Source organism: Lucilia cuprina, chromosome 5 (assembly GCF_022045245.1).
Source record: "Lucilia cuprina isolate Lc7/37 chromosome 5, ASM2204524v1, whole genome shotgun sequence".
Taxonomy (NCBI): domain Eukaryota; kingdom Metazoa; phylum Arthropoda; class Insecta; order Diptera; family Calliphoridae; genus Lucilia; species Lucilia cuprina.
In genome coordinates this window covers 23,578,839-23,605,096 of record NC_060953.1, presented here as the reverse complement: position 1 = coordinate 23,605,096, position 26,258 = coordinate 23,578,839, and the positions used below count along the sequence as shown (strand labels likewise).

At 31.0% G+C, this 26,258-nt stretch overlaps 1 protein-coding gene across 1 annotated transcript; it reads left to right on the top strand.

Moving 5' to 3' along the window:
- The first annotated feature begins 6,219 nt into the window (after window positions 1-6,219).
- On the top strand, window positions 6,220-6,948 carry LOC124420192 (uncharacterized protein K02A2.6-like). Its single transcript, XM_046952402.1, has one exon. It carries the CDS (start codon window positions 6,220-6,222, stop codon window positions 6,946-6,948), a length of 729 nt encoding a protein of 242 aa, XP_046808358.1.
- Window positions 6,949-26,258: the final 19,310 nt, after the last annotated feature.

The following is a 26,258-nucleotide window of genomic DNA, read 5'->3' as shown; positions in this document are numbered from 1 at the left end:
AGTGTATTTTTAAGTATAAAGTATTTAATATTATTTATAGACTTATCTTTTGATAAACTGGAGTTTAGCTTTTCAATTTTTAATGGTAATCCAAGGAATTGAGAATATATTCTTGTTTTTAATGGTAATCCAAGGAATTGAGAAATATATTCTTGATTTGAAATCTCCAATATAAGTCAATGTATCAATTTTGTATTAATAACAGCAAATAAATGTTGTGAACCATTCGCCCAAATTTGCTTTTAAAGATTTGTTGATTGTAATTATCTTTATAATTTATCTTGAAGATATATAGTTATTTAAAGACAATTATCTTCTAGATTTGATCTCCAAATTATTCATGAATATGCCTTATTTATATACATATATATATTAGGTATAAATTCCAAGTCAAATGTAATATTTTATTAAGACTATATTTGCACAATATGTTTCTTATTTTATTAGTTCATAATTTTATTAAGCAGGATCGCCAATATAGTGTTTTTAATAAAGGTTTTTTTATTGTAATATGTATTTAACAAAAGTTTTTTATTTAATAATTTCAAAATGAAAATTTACATATAAAACGAAAAACAATGTTTGCTTGTTTTAAAAATACTTTTTTTTACAAGTTATTAAAAACATAACAGAAGTATATAATTAAAAACAAATGACGTCACTACATCAGGATAGCTTTCATCAGAAGCTTCCAAGAATCATAATTATCCGCGTTCAGTGGTTGTATACGACAAACCACACCCGACATTTCTTATTTCCTTTCGAAATTATTTTATACAATTAAAATAAAACTTTATTTAACGACCGTCTATTTCAAATTTATTCGCGCAAGGCTCTCTGGGCCAATAACCTGTTAGAATAAAATGCTTTTCCGTTTAATTCAAATGCGTGCTTTATTTGTCAGCGTAAACTTAAGACTAAGATAAAATCAGTTACAAAGAAAATGCAATTCAAAAATGTAAAAGGGAATGAAACAATAAATGTCATAAAAAGAAAATAAATAAATAGTGTTGCCAATATTCGAAATACTTCGCACGTTCCAACAGTATTTTTACTGCAGTGGAAAACAAAATGTAATAAATAATAAATAAATAGGTAACAAAATTTTAAATAAAACAGTGTCGGCGGTAACAACTGCACCTTAATTTGGTATATCATTTGTGGCATAATTTTTTCGTCTCAAATATGGTCAATTTGATGGATCGGTAGAATTATTGTTCTATGTTTAAAAACGCGGTAATTTGAGGTTCCGATATGATTGAAAATAACATTGACAGTTTTCAAGCTATGACAGTCATTTATCCATCATTTTAAAGCATTATGATTGTACTTTAATATGGTATATCATTTGTAGCATAATGTATGCTTTTACATTTTGGTCAATTTGATAGATCGGTAGAATTATTGTTCTATGTTTAATAAATGCAGTAATCTGAGGTTCCGATATGGTTACAATTAACTTTGGCAGTTTTCGTGCTACGACAGTAGTTTATGCACCATTTTAAAGCATTAAAATTGCCATTTGGTTTGGTATATAATTTATTGCATAATGTATTTTTAGAAAGTGGCCAATTGGATAGATCGGTAGAATTATTTTCCCAGATTTAAAAAGACGGTAATTTGAGGTTCCGATATGGTTGTGAATAACTTTGACAGTTTTCATGCTATGACAGTCATTTATGCATCATTTTAAAGCATTATGATTGCACTTTAATTTGGTATATTATTTGTGGAATAATGTGTTTGTCTAAAAAACGGTCAATTTGAAGGATCGGTAGAATTGTCTGTGTTAAAAACTATGTTTAAAAACGCTGTGATTTGAGGTTCCGATATGGTTGCAAATAACTTTGACAGTTTTCATGTCAGGACAATCGTTTATGCATCATTTTAAAGCATTACGATTGCACTTTGTTTTGGTGTACAATTTGTGGCATAATGAATTTTTACAAAAATTGGAAAGATCGGAATATTTATTGGTACAGGTTTGGAAATGCGGTAGTTTAAGGATCCGATATAGTTGCAAATATCATTTATAGTTTTCATGTTATAGCAGTCGTTTATATATCTTTTTATTGCATTATATTTGCTATTTGTTTTGGTATATATTTTATTGCATAATATATTTTTAGAAAATGGCCAATTGGATAGATCGGTAGAATTATTTTCACAGCTTTAAAAACGCGGTAATTTGAGGTTCCGATATGGTTGCAAATAACATTGACAGTTTTCATGCCATGACAGTCATTTATCCATCATTTTAAATCATTAGTATTGCACTTTAATATGTAGCATAATGTGTGTTTTTACAAATTGGTCAATTTGATAGATCGGTAGAATTATTGTTCTATATATCAAACGCAGTAATCTGAGGTTCCGATATGGTTGCAATTAACTTTGGCAGTTTCCATGCCACGAAAATCGTTTATGCATTATTTTAAAGCATTACAGTTGCACTTTGTTTTGGTGTATAATTTGTGGCATAATGAATTTTTACATGTATTTTTTTTGGTATATAATTTATTGCATAATGTATTTTAAAAAACGCGGTAATTTGAGGTTCCGATATGGCTGCAAATAACATTGACAGTTTTCACGCTATGACAGTCATTTAGGCATCATTTTAAAGCATTATGATTGCACTATAATATGGTATATCATTTGTAGCATAAGGTGTGTTTTTACAAATTGCTCATTTTGATAGATCGGTAGAATTATTGTTCTATGTATCAAATGCAGTAATCTGAGGTTCCGATATGGCTGCAATTAACTTTGGCAGTTTTCGTGCTAGGACAGTCGTTTATGCACCATTTTAAAGCATTAAAATTGCCATTTGTTTTGGTATATAATTTATTGCATAATATATTTTTAGAAAATGGCCAATTGGATAGATCGGTAGAATTATTTTCCCAGGTTTAAAAAGGCGGTAATTTGAGATTCCGATATGGTTGTGAATAACTTTGACAGTTTTCATGCTATGACAATCATTTATGCATCATTTGAAAGCATTATGACTGCACTTTAATTTGGTATATGATTTGTGGTATAATGTGTTTGTCTAAAAAATGGTCAATTTGAAGGATCGGTAGAATTGTCTATGTGCAAAACTATGATTAACAAGTAGGAAAGTATAGTCGGGCATGGCCGACCATATAATATCCTACACCATGAGTATATTTTTAAAATTTTTACTTTTTATAAAGAAATTTTATGTTGAATATTATTCCAAAATATTTAAGCAATTTATTAATAAAAAAACTAAAATTTCTAAATGAGGCTTTATATAGGTCAAATGTGTGCCGATCCTCGGGAAATTTGGGGAAAGGATATATTTTTAAATAACAGTTAGTTCTGTTGAGTTTCATTGCGATACAAATGGTTACAAGTCAATTTTAGATGTTTAAGACATTTTTTGAAGGGGGGTTTGTTCAGGGCTAGGGTCAAATAAGGGCCGATCCTTACGAAAATCTGCGGTGTCATTTATACTTATTTAAAACTTATTTGTGCCAATTTTTATAGAAATATTAGAATATTTGACGCAATTATGGCATAAAAAGTTAAAATCGGGAGGTACGGTTGTATGGGGGCTAGGTGAAATAATTGACCGATTTCAACCATTTTAACAGGCTTCGTCCCTGTGCCAAAAACATGCTTGGTCCAAATTCTATCAAATTATCTTGAAAATTGCGGCCTGTACCTTGCGCACAAGGTTTACATGGACAGCCAGCCAGACGGACGGACGGACATGTCTTAATCAACTCAGAAAATGATTCTGAGTCGATCGGTATACTTTAAGGTGGGTATTGGACCAATATTTTTGTATGTTACAAACATCAGCACAAACGTAAAATACCCTCCCCACTATAGTGGTGTAGGGTATAATGAAATTGAGTTTAATGAAGTAGAAGAAGAATTTAAACAGGATGTGTCCGAAATAGATAAAGTATCAGAGGTAGTTTGTTGGAATTGTAGGCAGAAAGGACATAGATTTACAGATTGTCTTGAGGAAAGATCCATATTCTGCTATGGTTGCGGCACCCAGGATGTATTTAGACCAAATTGTGTAAACTGTCAGGACCAGGGAAACGGAAGAGCGAGCGGCTTCCGCTCGAAAAAGTAAAATGTTTTAATTCAATTTCAACCCAGACTTCACATGACTTGACAACTCAGAATTTGAATAATTCCACAAATACCAGCCTTGACAATAAAGATAAATTAAACCTATTACTACCTTACCATGAGAGACTGTTACGATATCAAATTGCTAGAGAACGAATATTTAGTGGGAAATTTGATTCAGAGAATAATAATGACAATAGGCCAAAACAGAAGCGTGATACTAAAAGATTAAGACAATTTTGGAAAGACAATATTACTAACAGAAAGTGTATGAAACATTCGTTGAATGCAATTGAGCAAATTGTAGACGATACTCGATTTTTTTTAAGACTTTCACTTTTTGGAATGAATTTAGTAGGCCTCATAGACTCAGGTGCCTCGATCACATGCATATCAGGGTTAGCAGCGAAAGGGTTTTTAGAAAAGAATATTCAATATAAACATCTAAAGGAAAATGTAACGACTGCAGGTGGAGTAAAATATCATGTATTAGGCTATATTGACACTAATGTTGAATTTCGTGGTCGTGAGGATGTAATTAGAGTTTACATAATACCTAATTTGAAAAATGACTTATACTTGGGAATCGATTTTGTGAGAAAATTTAACTTATTTAATTTGAATATGTTGGAAATTGATAGTTTATCTATTTCTAATTCGGAAAATTGCCATGAGCTTACTCCTTCAATGCGTGAAAAGTTAGATAACGTTATTAAACTATTTCCTTCTTGTGAACGTGATGGCTTAGGGAAAACCCATCTAATAGAACATTCGATAGAAATACATAAGGATACAAAACCTATTAAACAGAGGTATTTCTCTGTGTCACCGTCTATCGAGAAGCTAATACACGCCGAAATTGATAATATGCTGGCCATGAACGTTATAGAAGAAGCTCCACCTAACTGCCCCTGGAGTAGCCCCGTTACGCTTGTTAGGAAAAATGGCAAGTCAAGGTTATGTTTGGATTTAAGGAAGTTAAATTCAGTCACGGTCAGGGATGCATATCCCCAACCGAAGATTAGCAACATTCTCTCCCGGTTACCTAAGGCGGAGTGTATAACTTCATTGGATCTCAAACATGCTTTCTGGCAGATCGGTTTGGCTCCAAATTCCCGTGACATGACTGCCTTTACCATACCAAACAGACCTTTGTATAGATTTAAAGTCATGCCATTTGGGCTTACAAACGCACCTCAAACCATGAGCCGTCTCATGGACGTCATCAGCTACGCTTAGAAATCAAGTATTTATCTATTTAGATGATTTACTTTTAGTATCTCAGAATTTTCAGGAACACTTGGATTTACTGCTCGAGGTTGCCAACATTTTGAGAAAGTCTGGTCTTACATTGAATATTTCGAAATGTAAGTGGTGTTTGAAAGAAATGAGGTAACTAGGATACATTATTGGAAATGGAGTCATCAAAAATGACCCTGACTCGGTATTGGAGGAGTTTTGGCGCAAATTGACACAGAAGGTGTTGAGAGGCCGATTGCCTTTTATTCATATAATCTAAATCAAGCGCAGAAAAACTACTCCATTACCGAGCTTGAATGCCTAGCAGCTATCAAATGCATTGAAAAATTTCGCGAGTACGTTGAAGGGCACAAATTTAAGGTCGTAACAGACCATGCGAGCCTGCAATGGCTCATGAGACAGACTGACCTAAACGGACGTTTAGCGAGATGGTCGCTACGACTTCAAGGTTTTGATTTCTCCATAGAGCATCGGAAAGGGAGTCTTCAAACCGTTCCCGATGTATTATCACGCCTTTCACTTGAAACTATTTCTCATATCGAAGTCGAACCAGATATCGATATACAATCACCTTGTTTTGAAAGCCCATACTACGTGAAACTTAGAGAGTCTATTATAAATAGTAATGTTTTTCCAGATCTAAAGGTCATTGATAAATTTGTGTACAAACGGACGGAATTTTTAAATGGAAATCCTTTTGACGAATCTTCGTCATGGAAGCTATGGGTGCCTCCCGATTTGACAAGTGAGGTCATTTATAGAGCACACTCTTTGCCAAATTCGTCTCATTGTGGTGTAGGTAAAACCCTTGAAAAAATAAGACGGAACATGTATTGGCCGAAAATGTCTCTTGAAGTAAGAGATTTCATTTCCAAATGTGATGTATGCAAACAATCGAAAGCGCCGAACACTGTTCTACGACCATTAATGGGTGATAGGATTGAATCGGAAAGACCGTTTCAAAGAATTTATATGGACTTTTTGGGTGCATATCCCCGGTCCAAATGTGGTAATGTGGGCATACTAGTTATATTGGATCACTTCACAAAATACCCTATTCTAAAACTTGTGAAAAGATTTGCATCTACCGAAATTTGTAACTTTGTAGAATCTGATATTTTTCATCTCTTCGGTGTACCTGAGTTTGTAGTTACAGACAATGGTAGTCAGTTTAAGTCTGTTTTGTTTGAAAATCTTTTAGAAAAATATGGTGTGAAACATATATATACCGCTTCATACAGTCCCCAGTCCAACTCATCAGAAAGACTAAATCGGTCAATTTTGGCGGCTATACGTTCTTACCTCAAACAAGACCAACGTGAGTGGGATTCCCATCTTAGTAATATATGTGTTGCTCTACGTAGCCTTATTCATTCTTCAATCGGTTATTCTCCGTTTCACGCTTTATTTGGTTACACTATGATTACTCATGGTAAATCGTATCAGCTAGTAAGAAATATAGATTCGTTGGGAAATGGTGAAGATATTCATTATTCTGACAAACTCCACATTATACGTGAAAAGGTGAAAGAGAATTTGGAAAGAGCATATAACTCATATAAGAAAACGTAAACTAATCTTAAATTAAATATCCTTTCCTTGAATATTCAAGGAACAAAGTGACTACACGTTCTTTTAATTGGGCTATAACTCAACGGATGGGGTGGGGTTCTTTGTCACTATTATGTCCCATTCATACCAAAACAAATTCGAACGTGTATTACGAACTCAAACAAGTATAATTAGAAGAACCTTTAGTTTTCGGATGGACCACGGACCTCTATTTTACGCCGGTCTTTAGTGATAAATATATTACCAAATTGCACGCTACATATGATCTCAGATGTATTCGATCATTGCCCTCACCAACCATTGTTCTCAATAAAGTCCATATTATTTGTCTGAGAACCCCTATACCTTACCTTCACTACATTAGTTTGGTTCTCTTTACTTTAAACAAATTAGTTAGAATTCATATTAAGGTTTATTAACAAACAAATGAAATATAAGAAAAATATATATTTAAACTATTTATAGGATATAATATTTAATTTTAATACATGATTTAATGTGCATATTGTTCATAAATTTTAGATTTGTTTTGTTACTCACTGTAGTTTCATTAAACGTTGCTCAGGCCTGTGCTGTTGTTGTAGATGAAACATCAGATGTTGTTGTGTTTTTTTTTCTCCAATTTTCATAATTATAAATACAAAATACTAATATACAATTTTAATATAATTTTAAGAGAACGCAGTTGTAATGAAGTTTAATAATGATCTTATTTAGAATATAAATTACAACAAAAGAAGTTTAACCAGTGATCACTAGAAGAGTGATACAATTAAAAAAAAGAAACAATTATCATTAGGGGTATTAAACTAATTTACTATTTATATAAACTTAACAATAATAATTACAAAGAACAAATATTTATGCAAATTAGAAATTTTGGAAATTAATTTTATAAATTTGATTTATTAGTTTGCTAAGATAGTTTTTTAAATTAAATAATGATTAGTTTCAATATATGTATATTAAAATTCAGCCACGTTGTCCACAGCACGCACGGTTCGAATCGTCTCCGACAATTTGTCTCCCAAAATTATCCTAATTAGCAAATCTATTCTTTTCCCATATAAATCTTTCACTTTTTTTTATAACTAAGCTTTCGTTCAATATTCTTTTTATTTTAATTATTTTTTTGTTTTCTTCAATGTAATACTACTTATAATTTTAAATTTTATAATTAAATTAAAGCTTATTAATCATCGACTTAAACTTATCACGATCCATCTTCAATTAATTATTGAACATCATTTTTAGTTTCATTAAGTCAAGAACAATTTAAAGAGAATCGCTATAAATATACCTCTCCCGTTTTCCCCATTCATAAATTGGGACTACCAACTTCCTTTCAGGGAATCAAGTCTCATTATAATCCCAAAAGAAACAAAAAAATGTAACGGGATATTTTAAATTTATTGATATGCTTAACTCAATTACAAATGCAATAAAGTGGAATTGAAAACATATGCAAATAGCAATAAATGAAAAGAAAAAAAACAGTGATGGTAAAATGGGATAAAAATTAACAATAAGTACTTAATCAATATGTATGCACATTCTCAACAAATATTAAACCGTCACAAATGATGCATAAACGATTGTCCTGGCATGAAAACTGTCAAAGTTATTTGCAACCATATCGGAACCTCAAATCACAGCGTTTTTAAACATAGAACAACAATTCTACCGATCCTTCAAATTGACCAATTTTTAGACGAACACATTATGCCACATAATGCTTTAAAATAGTGCATAAACGACTGTCCTAGCACGAAAACTGCCAAAGTTAATTGCAACCATATCGGAACCTCAGATTACTGCGTTTATTAAACATAGAACAATAATTCTACCGATCTATCAAATTGACCAATTTGTAAAAACACACATTATGCTACAAATGATATACCATATTAAAGTGCAATCATAATGCTTTAAAATGATGCCTAAATGACTGTCATAGCGTGAAAACTGTCAATGTTATTTGTAGCCATATCGGAATCTCAAAATACCGCGTTTTTAAAGCTGTGAAAATAATTCTACCGATCTATCCAATTAGCCATTTTCTAAAAATATATTATGCAAAAAATTATATACCAAAACAAATGGCAACTATAATGCAATAAAAAGATATATAAACGACTGCTATAACACGAAAACTACAAAAGATATTTGCAACCATATCGGAGCCTTAAATTACCGCATTTCCTAACCTGTACCAATGAATATACCGATCTATCCAATTTTTTTAAAAATTCATTATGCCACAAATTATACACCAAAACAAAGTGCAACTGTAATGCTTTAAAATGATGCATAAACGATTGTCCTGGCATGAAAACTGTCAAAGTTATTTGCAACCATATCGGAACCTCAAATCACAGCGTTTTTAAACATAGAACAACAATTCTACCGATCCTTCAAATTGACCATTTTTTAGACGAACACATTATGCCACAAATGATATACCAAATTAAAGTGCAATCATTTTAAAATGCTTTAAATGATGCATAAATGACTGTCATAGCATGAAAACTGTCAAAGTTATTCACAACCATATCGGAACCTCAAACTACCGCCTTCTTAAACCTGGGAAAATAATTCTACCGATCTATCCTAATTGGACATTTTCTAAAAATACATTATGCAACAAATTATATACCAAAGAAATGGCAATTTTAGTGCTTTAAAAATGGTGCATAAATGACTGTCCTAGCACGAAAACTGCCAAAGTTAATTGCAACCATATCGGAACCTCAGATTACTGCGTTTATTATACATTAGAACAATTAATTATACCGATCTCTCAAATTGAATAATTTCTAAAAATACACATTATGCTACAACGATATACATTTTGAAGTGCAATCATAATGCTTTAAATGATTCATAAATGACTGTCATAGCGTGAAAACTCTCAATGGTATTTGCAGCCATATCGGAACCTCAAACTACCGCGTTTTGCAAGCTGTGAAAATAATTCTACCGATCTATCCAATTGGCCATTTTCTAAAAATATATTATGCAATAAATTATATACCAAAACAAATGGCAACTATAATGCAATAAAAAGATATAAAGCATTTCTAAACCTGTACCAATAAATATACCGATCTATCCTATTTTTGTAAAAACTCATGCCACAAATTATACACCAAAAGAAAGTGCAACTGTAATGCTTTAAAATGATGCATAAACGATTGTCCTGGCATGAAAAATGTCAAAGTTATTTGCAACCATATCGGAACCTCAAATCACAGCGTTTTTAAACATAGAACAACAATTCTACCGATCTATCAGATTGACCAATTTGTAAAAACACACATTATGCTACAAATGATATACCATATTAAAGTGCAATCATAATGCTTTAAAATGATGCCTAAATGACTGTCATAGCGTGAAAACTGTCAATGTTATTTGCAGCCATATCGGAACCTTAAAATACCGCGTTTTTAAAGCTGTGAAAATAATTCTACCGATCTATCCAATTAGCCATTTTCTAAAAATATATTATGCAATAAATTATATACCAAAACAAATGGCAACTATAATGCAATAAAAGATATATAACGACTGCTATAACATGAAAACTATAAATGATATTCACAACCATATCGGAGCCTTAAATTACCGTATTTCTAAACCTGTCCCAATAAATATACCGATCTATCCAATTTTTTAAAAATTCATTATGCCACAAATTATACACCAAAACAAAGTGCAACTGTAATGCTTTAAAATGATGCATAAACGATTGTCCTGGCATGAAAACTGTCAAAGTTATTTGCAGCCATATCGGAACCTCAAATCACAGCGTTTTTAAACATAGAACAACCAAATCTACCGATCCTTCAAAATTGATCATTTTTTAGACGAACACATTATGCTCCACAAATGATATTCCAAATTAATGTGCAATCATAATGCTTTAAAATGATGCATAAATGACTGTCATAGCATGAAAGCTGTCAAAGTTATTCACAACCATATAGGAACCTCAAATTACCGCCTTTTTAAACCTGGGAAAATAATTCTACCGATCCAATTGGCCTTTTTCTAAAAATACATTATGCAATAAATTATATACCAAAAACAAATGGCAATTTTAATGCTTAAAAATGGTGCATAAATGACTGTCCTAGCACGAAAACTGCCAAAGTTAATTGCAACCATATCGGAACCTCAGATTACTGCGTTTATTAAACATAGAACAATAATTCTACCGATCTATCAAATTGACCAATTTGTAAAAACACACATTATGCTACAAATGATATACCATATTAAGTGCAATCATAATGCTTTAAAATGATCCATAAATGATGTCATAGCGTGAAAACTGTCAATGTTATTTGCAGCCATATTGGAACCTCAAACTACCGCGTTTTTAAAGCTGTGAAAATAATTCTACCGATCTATCCAATTGGCCATTTTCTAAAATATATTATGCAATAAATATTATACCAAAACAAATGGCAACTATATGCAATAAAATATATATAAAACGACAGCAATAACATGAAAACCACTATAATATATATTCTTAACCTAATCGAACCCTCAAATTACCGCTATATTCACAACCTAATGGAAATTATATTTCTACCCTGGGAAAATAATTCTACGATCTATCCAATTGGCTTTTTCTAAAAATACATTATGCAATAAATTATATACAAAATAAATGGCAATTTTAATGCTTTAATATGGTGCATAAACGACTGTCCTAGCACGAAAACTGCCAAAGTTAATTGCAGCCATATCGGAACCTCAGAATACTACATTTGATACATAGAACAATAATTCTACCTATTTATCAAGTTGACAAATTTGTAAAAACACACTAAACAAATTTCCAATTGGAACAATTGGGAATCTGTAACAAATTAAATCGATTTATTATTTCGATTTGTAATTTATTTCAAAGAACCTGAAATATACTTACTTCTCTTTTTTTGTGTTGTTGTAATTCAGTTTGTTGTTTATTGTGGTTAAAATTCAATTTGTTTGTTTTATTTAATTTTAGGTTTGTAGTGCGTTACAATTTGTTTTAAATGTTTTGTTAATTGTATCAATTTTTGTATTTTTGTTTTTAAGTAAATATAGGTTGTGTGTGTGTGTGGGAATCACTGCACTGGGTTTTATTATTTTTGTTAAATGTTTTCTTTGTTTGTGTAAATGTTCGTTTAATTGTTTGTTTTCATAAACGTTTGTAATTTGTTTTGTTTAAATTGTTTGGTTTGTGTTTTTTTTTATTTAAATAATTTGGCGCTGGCGCTCGAGTTTTCGTCGAAGATGACTTCTTCGTCCTCCTTAGCCGCGAATGTATGGCTTGGGCCGTACTTACACCGCCGCTGAATAAGTGGCCGATGCGGCTTAGTCGAGGTCGATCAAGTCGTTGCCAGATCGAAACCTCGACACACACATTATGCTACAAATGAAATACCATATTAAAGTGCAATCATAATGCATAATGCTTAAATGACTATCATAGCGTGAAAAACTGTCAATGTTATTTGCAGTCATATCGGAACCTCAAATGACCGCATTTTTAAAGCTGTGAAAATAGTTCTACCGATCTATCCAATTGGCCATTTTCTAAAATATATTTTTTAATTATATACCAAAACAAATGGCAACTATAATGCAATAAAAAGATATACAAACGACTGCAATAACATGAAAACTATAAATGATATTTGCAAACACATATCGGAGCCTTAAACTACCGCATTTCTAAACCTGTACCAATAAATATATACCCGATCTATACATTTTTTAAAAAATTCATTATGCCACAAATTATACACAAAAACAAAGTGCAACTGTAATGCTTTAAAATGATGCATAAACGATTGTTCTGCATGAAAACTGTCAAAGTTATTTGCAACCATATCGGGAACCTCAAATCACAGCGTTTTTAAACATAGAACAACAATTCTACGGATCCTTCAAAATTGACCATTTTTTAGACGAACACATTATGCCACAAATGATATACAAATTAAAGTGCAATCATAATGCTTAAAATGATGCATAAATGACTGTTATAGCATGAAAACTGTCAAAGTTATTCACAACCATATCGGAACCTCAAATTACACGCCTTTTAAACCTGGGAAAATAATTCTACCGATCTATCCAATTGGCCATTTTCTAAAAACACATTATGCAATAAATTATAGATCAAAACAAATGGCCATTTTAATGCTTTAAAATGGTGCATAAACGACTGTCCTTGCACGAAAACTACCAAAGTTAATTGCAGCCATATCGGAACCTCAGATACTGCATTTGATACAGAACAATAATTCTACCGATCTATCAAGTTGACCAATTTGTAAAAACACACTATTATGCTACAAATGATATACATTATTAAAGTGCAATCATATAATGCTTTAAAATGATGTCTAAATGGACTATCATAGCGTGAAAAACTGTCAATGTTATTTGCAGTCATATCGGAACCTCAAAATTACCGCATTTTAAAGCTGTGAAATAATTCTACCGAATCTATCAATTGGCCATTTTCTTAAAATACATTATGCATTAAATTATATAACAAAACAAATGGCAATTGTATTGCTTTATAATTGTATATAAACGACTGTCCTAGCACGAAAACTGCCAAAGTTAATTGCAACCATATGGGAACCTCAGATTACTGCGTTTATTAAACATAGAACAATAATTCTACCGATCTATCAAATTGACCAATTTGTAAAAACACACATTATGCTACAAATGATATACCATATTAAAGTGCAATCATAATACTTTAAAATGATTCATAAATGACTGTCATAGCGTGAAAACTGTCAAAGTTAATTGCGGCCATATCGGACCTTAAAATACCGCGTTTTCAAAGCTGTGAAAATAATTCTACCGATCTATCCTATTAGCCATTTTCTAAAAATATATGTAACAAATTATATACCCAAAACAAATGGCAACGTATAATGCAATAAAAAAATATATATAAACGACTGCTCTATAACATGAAAACTATAAAAGATATTTGCAACTATATCGGGCCTTAAATTACCGCACTTCTAAACCTGTACCAAAAAAATTACCGATCTATCCTATTTTTTTAAAACTCATTATGCCACAAATTATTACACCAAAACAAAGTGCAACTGTAATGCTTTAAATGGTGCATAAACGACTGTCCTTGCACGAAAACTGCCAAAGTTATTTGCAACCATATCCGAACCTCAAATCACAGCGTTTTTAAACATAGAACAGCAATTCAAATTGACCATTTTTTAGACGAACACATTATGCCACAAATGATATACCAAATTAAAGTGCAATTATAATGCTTTTAAAATGATGCATAAATGACTGTCATAGCATGAAAACTGTCAAAGTTATTTACAACCATATCGGAACTTCAAATTACCGCCTTTTTAAACCTGGGAAAATAATTCTACCGATCTTTTCAATTGGCCATTTTCTAAAAATACATTATGCAATAAATTATATACCAAAACAAATGACAATTTTAATGCTTTAAAATGGTGCATAAACGATTGTCCTGGCATGAAAACTGCCAAAGTTAATTGCAACCATATCGGAACCTCAGATTACTGCGTTTATTAAACATAGAACAATAATTCTACCGATCTATCAAATTGACCAATTTGTAAAAACACACATTATGCTGCAAATTATATACCATATTAAAGTGCAATCATAATGCTTTAAAATGATGCATAAATGACTGTCATAGCGTGAAAACTGTCAAAGTTATTTGCAGTCATATCGGAACCTCAAATTACCGCTTTTTTAAAGCTGTGAAAATAATTCTACCGATCTATCCAATTGGCCATTTTCTAAAAATATATTATGCAATAAATAATATACCAAAACAAATGGTAACTATAATGCAATAAAAAGATATATAACGACTACTATAACATAACTATAAATGATATTTGCAACCATATCGGAGCCTTAAATTACCGCATTTCTAAACCTGTACCAATAAATATACCGATCTATCCAATTTTTGTAAAAATTCATTATGCCACAAATTGTACACCAAAACAAAGTGCAACTGTAATGCTTTAAAATGATGCATAAACGATTGTCCTGGCATGAAAACTGTCAAAAGGTATTTGCAACCATATCGGAACCTCAAATCACAGCGTTTTTAAACACAGTTTTTAACAAAGACAATTCTACCGATCCTTCAAATTGACCATTTTTTAGACGAACACATTATGCCACAAATGATATAACAAACTAAAGTGCAATCGTAGTGCTTTAAAATGATGCATAATGGACTATTCTAAAAAATAATTCTACCAATCTATCCAATTGGCCATTTTCTAAAAATATATTATGCAATAAATTATATACCAAAACAAATGGCAACTATAATGCAGTAAAAAGATATATAAACGACTGTTATAACATGAAAACTATAAATGATATTTGCAACAATATCGGAGCCTTAAATTACCACATTTCTAAACCTGTACTAATAAATATACAGATGTATCCAATTTTTTTGTAAAAATTCATTATGCCACAAATTATACACCAAACAATGCGCAACTGTAATGCTTTAAAATGATGCATAAACGATTGTCCTGGCATTGAAACTGTCAAAGTTATTTGCAACCATATCGGAACCTCAAATCACAGCGTTTTTAAACATAGTTTTTAACATAGACAATTCTATCGATGCTTCAAATTGACCATTTTTTAGATAAACACATTATGCCACAAATGATATACCAATTTAAAGTGCAATGATAATGCTTTAAAATGATGCATAAACGAATGTTGTAGCACGAAAACTGCCAAAGTTAATTGCAACCATATCGGAACCTTAGATTACTGCGTTTATTAAACATAGAACAATAATTCTACCGATCTATCAAATTGACCAATTTGTAAAAACACACATTATGCTACAAATGATATACCATATTAAAGTGCAATCCTAATGTTTTAAAATGTTGCATAATGAATTTTACAAAAATTGGATACATCGGTATATTTATTAGTACAGGTTTAGAAATGCGGTAATTTAAGGCTCCGATATGGTTGCAAATATCATTTATAGTTCTCATGTTATAGCAGTCGTTTATATATATTTTTATTGCATTATAGTTGCAATTTGTTTTGGTATATAATTTATTGCATAATATATTTTTAGAAAATGGCCAATTGGATAGATCGGCAGAATTATTTTCACAGCTTTAAAAACGCGGCAATTGAGGTTCCGATATGGCTGCAAATAACATTAACATTTTCAAATGGCAACTATAATGCAATAAAAAGATATATAAACGACTGCTATAACATGAAAACTATAAAAGATATTTGCAACCATATCGGAGCCTTAAATTACCACATTTCCAAACCTGTACCAATAAATATACCGATCTATCCAATTTTTGTAAAAATTCATTATGCCACAAATTGTACACCAAAACAAAGTGCAACTGTAATGCTTTAAAATGATGCATAAACGATTGTCCTGGCATAAAAACTGTCAATGTTATTTGCAACCATATCGGAACCTCAAAAAAAAGCGTTTTTAAACATAGAACAACAATTCTAACCGATCCTTAAAATTGACCATTTTTTAGACGAACACATTATGCCACAAATGGTATACCAAATTAAAGTGCAATCATAATGCTTTAAAATGATGCATAAATGACTGTCATAGCATGAAAACTGTCAAAGTTATTCACAACCATATCGGAACCTCAAATTACCGCCTTTTTAAACCTGGGAAAATAATTCTACCAATCTATCCAATTGGCCATTTTCTAAAACTGCATTATGCACTAAATTATATACCACAACAAATGACAATTTTAATGCTTTAAAAAACTGTCAATGTTATTTGCAGACATATTGGAACCTCAAACTACCGCGTTTTTAAAGCTCTGAAAATAATTCTACCGATCTATAATGCCACAAATTATACACCAAAACAAAGTTCAACTGTAATGCTTTAAAATGATGCATAAACGATTGTCCTGGCATGAAAACTGTCAATGTTATTTGCAACCATATGGAAACCTCAAATCACAGCGTTTTTAAACATAGAACAACAATTCTACCGATCCTTCAAATTGACCATTTTTTAGACGAACACATTATGCCACAAATGATATAGCAAATTAAAGTGCAATCATAATGCTTTAAAATGATGCATAAATGACTGTCATAGCATGAAAACTGTCAAAGTTATTCACAACCATATCGGAACCTCAAATTACCGCCTTTTTAAACCTGGGAAAATAATTCTACCGATCTATCCAATTGGCCATATTCTAAAAATATATTATGCAACAAATTATATACCAAAACAAATGGCAACTATAATGCAATAAAAAGATATATAAACGACTGCTATAACATGAAAACTATAACAGATATTTGCAACCATATCGGAGCCTTAAATTACCGCATTTCCAAACCTGTACCAATAAATATACCGATCTATCCAATTTTTGTAAAAATTCATTATGCCACAAATTATACACCAAAACAAAGTGCAACTGTAATGCTTTAAAATGATGCATAAACGATTGTCCTGGCATGAAAACTGTCAAAGTTATTTGCAACCATATCGGAACCTCAAATCACAGCGTTTTTAAACATAGAACAACAATTCTACCGATCCTTCAAATTGACCATTTTTTAGACGAACACATTATGCCACAAATGATATACCAAATTAAAGTGCAATCATAATGCTTTAAAATGATGCATAAATGACTGTCGTAGCATGAAAACTGTCAAAGTTATTCACAACCATATCGGAACCTCAAATTACTGCCTTTTTAAACCTGGGAAAATAATTCTACCGATCTATCCAATTGGCCATTTTCTAAAAAAACATTATGCAATAAATTATATACCAAAACAAATGGCAATTTTAATGCTTTAAAATGGTGCATAAACGACTGTCCTAGCACGAAAACTGCCAAAGTTAATTGCAACCATATCGGAACCTCAGATTACTGCGTTTATTAAACATAGAACAATAATTCTACCGATCTATCAAATTGACCAATTTCTAAAAATACACATTATGCCACAAATGATATACCATATTAAAGTGCAATCATAATGCTTTAAAATGATGCCTAAATGACTGTCATAGCGTGAAAACTGTCAATGTTATTTGCAGCCATATCAGAACTTTAAAATACCGCGTTTTTAAAGCTGTGAAAATAATTCTACCGATCTATCCAATTAGCCATTTTCTAAAAATATATTATGCAACAAATTATATACCAAAACAAATGGCAACTATAATGCAATAAAAAGATATATAAACGACTGCTATAACATGAAAACTATAAAAGATATTTGCAACCATATCGGAGCCTTAAATTACCGTATTTCCAAACCTGTACCAATAAATATACCGATCTATCCAATTTTTGTAAAAATAATTATGCCACAAATTGTACACCAAAACAAAGTGCAACTGTAATGCTTTAAAATGATGCATAAACGATTGTCAATTTCTAAAAACACACATTATGCTACAAATGATATACCATATTAAAGTGCAATCATAATGCTTTAAAATGATTCATAAATGACTGTCATAGCGTGAAAACTGTCAATGTTATTTGCAGCCATATCGGAACCTTAAAATACCGCGTTTTTAAAGCTGTGAAAATAATTCTACCGATCTATCCAATTAGCCATTTTCTAAAAATATATTATGCAACAAATTATATACCAAAACAAATGGCAACTATAATGCAATAAAAAGATATATAAACGACTGCTATAACATGAAAACTATAAAAGATATTTGCAACCATATCGGGCCTTAAAATTACCGCATTTCTAAACCTGTACCAATAAATATACTGATCTATCCATTTTTTTTAAAAATTCATTATGCCACAAATTATACACCAAAACAAAGTGCAACTGTAATGCTTTAAAATGATGCATAAACGATTGTTCTGGCATAAAAACTGTCAAAGTTATTTGCAACCATATCGGAACCTCAAATCACAGCGTTTTTAAACATAGAACAACAATTCTACCGATCCTTAAAATTGACCATTTTTTAGACGAACACATTATGCCACAAATGATATACCAAATTAAAGTGCAATCATAATGCTCTAAAATGATGCATAAATGACTGTCCTAGCATGAAAGCTGTCAAAGTTATTCACAACCATATCGGAACCTCAAATTACCGCCTTTTTAAACTTGGGAAAATAATACTACCGATCTATCCAATTGGCCATTTTCTAAAAATACATTATGCAATAAATTATATACCAAAACAAATGGCAATTTTGATGCTTTAAAATGGTGCATAAACGACTGTTCTAGTACGAAAACTGCCAAAGTTAATTGCAGCCATATCGGAACCTCAGATTACTGCGTTTATTAAACATAGAACAATAATTCTACCGATATATCAAATTGACCAATTTCTAAAAATACACATTATGCTACAAATGTTATGCCATATTAAAGTGCAATCATAATGCTTTAAAATGATTCATAAATGAGTGTCATAGCGTGAAAACTGTCAATGTTATTTGCAGCCATATCGGAACCTCAAACTACCGCGTTTTGAAAGCTGTGAAAATAATTCTACCGATCTATCAAATTGCCCATTTTCTAAAAATATATTATGCAGTAAATTATATACCAAAACAAATGGCAACTATAATGCAATAAAAAGATATATAAACGACTGTAATAACATGAAAACTATAAATGATATTTGTAACCATATCGGAGCCTTAAATTAACGCATTTCTAAACCTGTACCAATAAATATACCGATCTATCCTATTTTTGTAAAAACTCAATATGCCACAAATTATACACCCAAACAAAGTGCAACTGTAATGCTTTAAAATGATTCATAAACGATTGTCTTGGCATAAAAACTGTCAATGTTATTTGCAACTATATGGGAACCTCAAATCACAGTGTTTTTAAACATAGAACAACAATTCTACCGATCCATCAAATTGATAATTTTTTAGACGAACACATTATGCCACAAATGATATACCAATATAAAGTGCAATCATAATGCTCTAAAATGATGCATAAATGACTGTCATAGCATGAAAACTGTCACAGTTATTCACAACCATATCGGAACCTCAAATTACCGCCTTTTTAAACCTGGGAAAATAATACTATAGATCTATCCAATTAGCCATTTTCTAAAAATACATTATGCAATAAATTATATACCAAAACAAATGGCAATTTTAATGCTTTAAAATGGTGCATAAACGACTGTCCTAGCACGAAAACTGCCAAAGTTAATTGCAGCCATATGGGAACCTCAGATTACCGCATTTGTAAACCTGTACCAATAAATATACCGATCTATCCTATTTTTGTAAAAACTCATTATGCCACAAATTATACACCAAAACAAAGTACAACTGTAATGCTTTAAAATGATGCATAAACGATTGTCCTGGTATGAAAACTGTCAATGTTATTTGCAACCATATGGGAACCTCAAATCACAGCGTTTTTAAACATAGAACAACAATTCTACCGATCCATCGAATTGACCATTTTTTAGACGAACACATTATGCCACAAGTGATATATCAAATTAAAGTACAATCATAATACTCTAAAATAATGCATAAATGAATTACCGCCTTTTTAAACCTGGGAAAATAATTCTACCGATCTATCCAATTGGCCATTTTCTAAAAATACATTATGCAATAAATTATATACCAAAACAAATGACAATTTTAATGCTTTAAAATGGTGCATAAGCGACTGTCCTAGCACGAAAACTGCCAAAGTTAATTGCAGCCATATCGGAACCTCAGATTACTGAATGTGATACATAGAACAATAATTCTACCGATCTATCAAATTGAACAAAATGTAAAAACACACGTTATTCCACAAATGATATACCAAATTAAAGTGCAATCATAATGCTCTAAAATGATGCATAAATGACTGTCATAGCATGAAAACTGTCAAAGTTATTCACAACCACATCGGAACCTGGAAAAATAATACTACCGATCTATACAATTGGCCATTTTCTAAAAAAAACATTATGCAATAAATTATATACCAAAACATATGGTTATTTTAATGCTTTAAAATGGTGTCCTAGCACGAAAACTGTCAAAGTTAATTGCAGCCATATCGGAACCTCAGATTACTGGATTTGATACATAGAACAATAATTCTACCGATCTATCAAATTGATCAATTTGTAAAAACACACATTATGTTACAAATGATATACCATATTAAAGTGCAATATTAATGTATTAAATTAATGATGCATAAGTGACTGTCCTAGCACGAAAACTGCCAAAGTTAATTGCAGCCATATCGGAACCTCAGATTACTGAATGTGATACATAGAACAATAATTCTACCGATCTATCAAATTGAACAAAATGTAAAAACACACATTATGCCACAAATGATATATTAAATTAAAGTTCAATCATAATGCTCTAAAATGATGCATAAATGACTGTCATAGCATGAAAACTGTCAAAGTTATTCACAACCACATCGGAACCTAAAATTACCGCCTTTTTAAACCTGGAAAAATAATACTACCGATCTATACAATTGGCCATTTTCTAAAAAAAACATTATGCAATAAATTATATACCAAAACATATGGTTATTTTAATGCTTTAAAATGGTGTCCTAGCACGAAAACTGCCAAAGTTAATTGCAGCCATATCGGAACCTCAGATTACTGGATTTGATACATAGAACAATAATTCTACCGATCTATCAAATTGATCAATTTGTAAAAACACACATTATGCTACAAATGATATACCATATTAAAGTGCAATATTAATGTATTAAATTAATGATGCATAAGTGACTGTCATAGCATGAAAACTGCCAAAGTTATTCACAACCATATCGGAACCTCAAATTGTCGCCTTTTTTAACCTGGGATAATAATTGTATCGATTTATCCAATTAGCCATTTTCTAAAAATACATTATGCAATAAATTATAAACCAAAACAAATGGCAATTTTAATGCTTTAAAATGGTGCATAAGCGACGGTCCTAGCACGAAAACTGCCAAAGTTAATTTCAGCCATATCGGAACCTCAGATTACTGCATGTGATACATAGAACAATAATTCTACCGATCTATCAAATTGATCAAAATGTAAAAACACTCATTATGCTACAAATGATATACCAAATTAAAGTGCAATCATAATGCTCTAAAATGATGCATAAATGACTGTCATAGCATGTAAACTGTCAAAGTTATTCACAACCATATCGGAACCTAAAATTACCGCCTTTTTATACCTGGGAAAATAATACTACCGATTTATACAATTGGCAATTTTCTAAAAAAACATTATGCAATAAATTATATACCAAAACAAATGGCAATTTTAATGATTTAAAATGGTACAAAAACGACTGTCCTAGCACGAAAACTGCCAAAGTTAATTGCAACCATATCGGAACCTCAGATTACCGCCTTTTTAAACCTGGGAAAATAATTCTATCGATTTATCCAATTAGCCATTTTCTAAAAGTACATTATCAAAAAATTATATACTTACCAAAACAAATGGCAATTTTAATGCTTTAAAATGGTGCATAAGCGAATTAATTGCAGCCATATCGGAACCTCAGCTTACTGCATTTGATACATAGAACAATAATTCTACCGATCTATCAAATTGACCCATTTGTAAAAACACACATTATGCTACAATTGATATACCTTAATAAAGTGCAATCCTAATGCTTTAAAATGATGGATAAATGACTGTCATAGCATGAAAACTGTCAAAGTTATTCCCAAACATATCGGAACCTCAAATTACCGCCTTTTTAAACCTAGGAAAATAATTCTATCGATTTATCCAATTAGCCATTTCCTAAAAATACATTATGCAATAAATTATATACCAAAACAAATGGCAATTTTAATGCTTTAAAATGGTGCATAAGCGACTTTCCAAGCACGAAAACTGCCAAAGTTAACTGCAGCCATATCGGAACCTCAGATTACTGCATGTGATACATAGAACAATAATTCTACCGATCTATCAAATTGACCAAAATGTAAAAACACACATTATGCCACAAATGATATTCCAAATTAAAGTGCAATCATAATGCTCTAAAATGATGCATAAATGACCGTCATAGCATGTAAACTGTCAAAGTTATTCACAGCCATATCGGAACCTAAAATTACCGCCTTTTAAAACCTGGGAAAATAATACTACCGATCTATACAATTGGCCATTTTCTAAAAAAACATTATGCAATAAATTATATACCAAAACAAATGGTTATTTTAATGATTTAAAATGGTGTCCTAGCACGAAAACTGCCAAAGTTAATTGCAGCCATATCGGAACCTCAGATTACTGGATTTGATACAAAGAACAATAATTCTACCGATCTATCAAATTGACCAATTTTCTAAAAATATATTATGCAACAAATTATATACCAAAACAAATGGCAACTATAATGCAACAAAAAGATATATAAACGAATGTTATAACATGAAAACTATAAAAGATATTTGCAACCATATCGGAGCCTTAAATTACCGCATTTCGAAACCTGTACCAATAAATATACAGATCTATTCTATTTTTGTAAGAACTCATTATGCCACAAATTATACACCAAAACACCAAAAAGTGCAACTGTAATGCTTTAAAATGATGCATAAACGATTGTTCTGGCATAAAAACTGTCAATGTTATTTGCAACCATATGGGAAACTCAAATCACAGCGTTTTTAAACATAGAACAACAATTCTACCGATCCATCAAATTGACCATTTTTTAGACGAACACATTATGCCACAAATGATATACCAAATTAAAGTGCAATCACAATGCTCTAATATGAGGCATAAATGACTGTCATAGCAGGAAAACTGTCAAAGATATTCACAACCATATCGGAACATCAAATTACCGCCTTTTAAAACCTATTAAAATAATTCTATCGGTTTATCCAATTGGCTATTTTCTAAAAATATATTATGCAATAAATTATATACCGAAACAAATGGCAATTTTAATGCTTTAAAATGGTGTATAAACGACTGTCCTAGCACGAAAACTGCCAAAGTTAATTGCAACCATATCGGAACCTCAGATTACTGCGTTTATTAAACATAGAAGAATAATTCTACCGATCTATCAAATTGAACAATTTCTAAAAATAAACATTATGCTACAAATGATATACCATATTAAAGTGCAATCATAATACTTTAAAATAATTCATAAATGACTGTCATAGCGTGTAAACTGTCAATGTTATTTGCAGCAATTTCGGAACCTCAAATTACCGCGTTTTTAATTATATACCAAAACAAATGGCAACTGTAATGCAATAAAAATATATATAAGCGTCTGAAATAACATGAAAACTATAAAAGATATTTGCAACCATATCGTAGCCTTAAATTACCGCATTTTAAACCTGTACCAATAAATAAACCGATCTATCTTATTTTTGTAAAATCTCATTATGTCATAAATTATACACAAAAACAAAGTGCAATTGTAATGCTTTAAAATGATGCATAAACGAATGTCCTGGCATGAAAACTATCAAAGTTATTTGCAACTATATCGGAACCTCAAATCACAGCGTTTTTAAACATAGTTTTTAACATAGGCAATTCTATCGATCCTTCAAATTGGCCATTTTTTAGATAAACACATTATGCCACAACTGATATACCAAATTAAAGTGCAATCCTAATGCTTTAAAATGATGCATAAACGACTGTTCTAGCACGAAAACTGTCAAAGTTAATTGCAGCCTTAAAGGAACCTCAGATTACTGCATTTGATACATAGAACAATAATTCTACCGATCTATAAAATTGACCAATTTGTAAAAACACACATTATGCTACAAATGATATACCATATTAAAGTGCAATCCTAAAGCTTTAAAATGATGCATAAATGACTGTCATAGCATGAAAACTGTCAAAGTTATTCACAACCATATCGGAACCTCAAATTACCGCCTTTTTAAACCTGGGAAAATAATTCTATCGATTTATCCAAATGGCAATTTTCTAAAAATACATTATGCAATAAATTATATACCAAAACAAATGGCAATTTTAATGCTTTAAAATGGTGCATAAACGACTTTCCTAGCACAAAAACTGCCAAAGTTAATTGCAGCCATATCGGAACCTCAGATTACTGCATTTGGTACATAGAACAATAATTCTTCCGATCTATCAAATTGGCCAATTTGTAAAAACACACATTATGCTACAAATGATATACCATATTAAAGTGCAATTTTAATGTTTTAAAATGTTATATAAATGTCATAGCATGAAAACTGTCAAAGTTATTCACAACCATATCGAAACCTTAAATTACCGCCTTTTTAAACCTGGGAAAATAATTCTATCGATTTATCCAATTGGCAATTTTTTAAAAATACATGGCAATTTTAATGCTTTAAAATGGTGCATTAACGACTGTCCCAGCACGAAAACTACCAAAGTTAATTGCAACCATATCGGAACCTCAGATTACCGCGTTTATTAAACATAGAACAATAATTCTACCGATCTATCAAATCGACCAATTTGTAAAAACACACATTATGCTACAAATGATATACCATATTAAAGTGCAATCATAATGCTTTAAAATGATGCATAAATGACTGTCATAGCGTGAAAACTGTCAATGTTATTTGCAGCCATATCGGAATCTCAAATAACCGCTTTTTTAAAGCTGTGAAAATAATTCTACCGATCTATACAATTGGCCATTTTCTAAAAATATATTATGCACTAAATTATATACCAAAACAAATGGTAACTATAATGCAATAAAAAGATATATAAACGACTACTATAACATGACTATAAATGATATTTGCAACCATATCGGAGCCTTAAATTACCGCATTTCTAAACCTGTACCAATAAATATACCGATCTATCCAATTTTTGTAAAAATTCATTATGTCATAAATTATACACAAAAACAAAGTGCAATTGTAATGCTTTAAAATGATGCATAAACGATTGTCCTGGCATGAAAATTATCAAAGTTATTTGCAACCATATCGGAACCTCAAATCACAGCGTTTTTAAACGAAGCTTTTAACATAGACAATTCTACCTATCCTTCAAATTGACCATTTTTTAGACAAACACATTATGCCACAAATGATATACCAAATTAAAGTGCAATCATAATGCTTAAAAATGATGCATAAATGACTGTCATAGCATGAAAACTGTCAAAGTTATTCGCAACCAT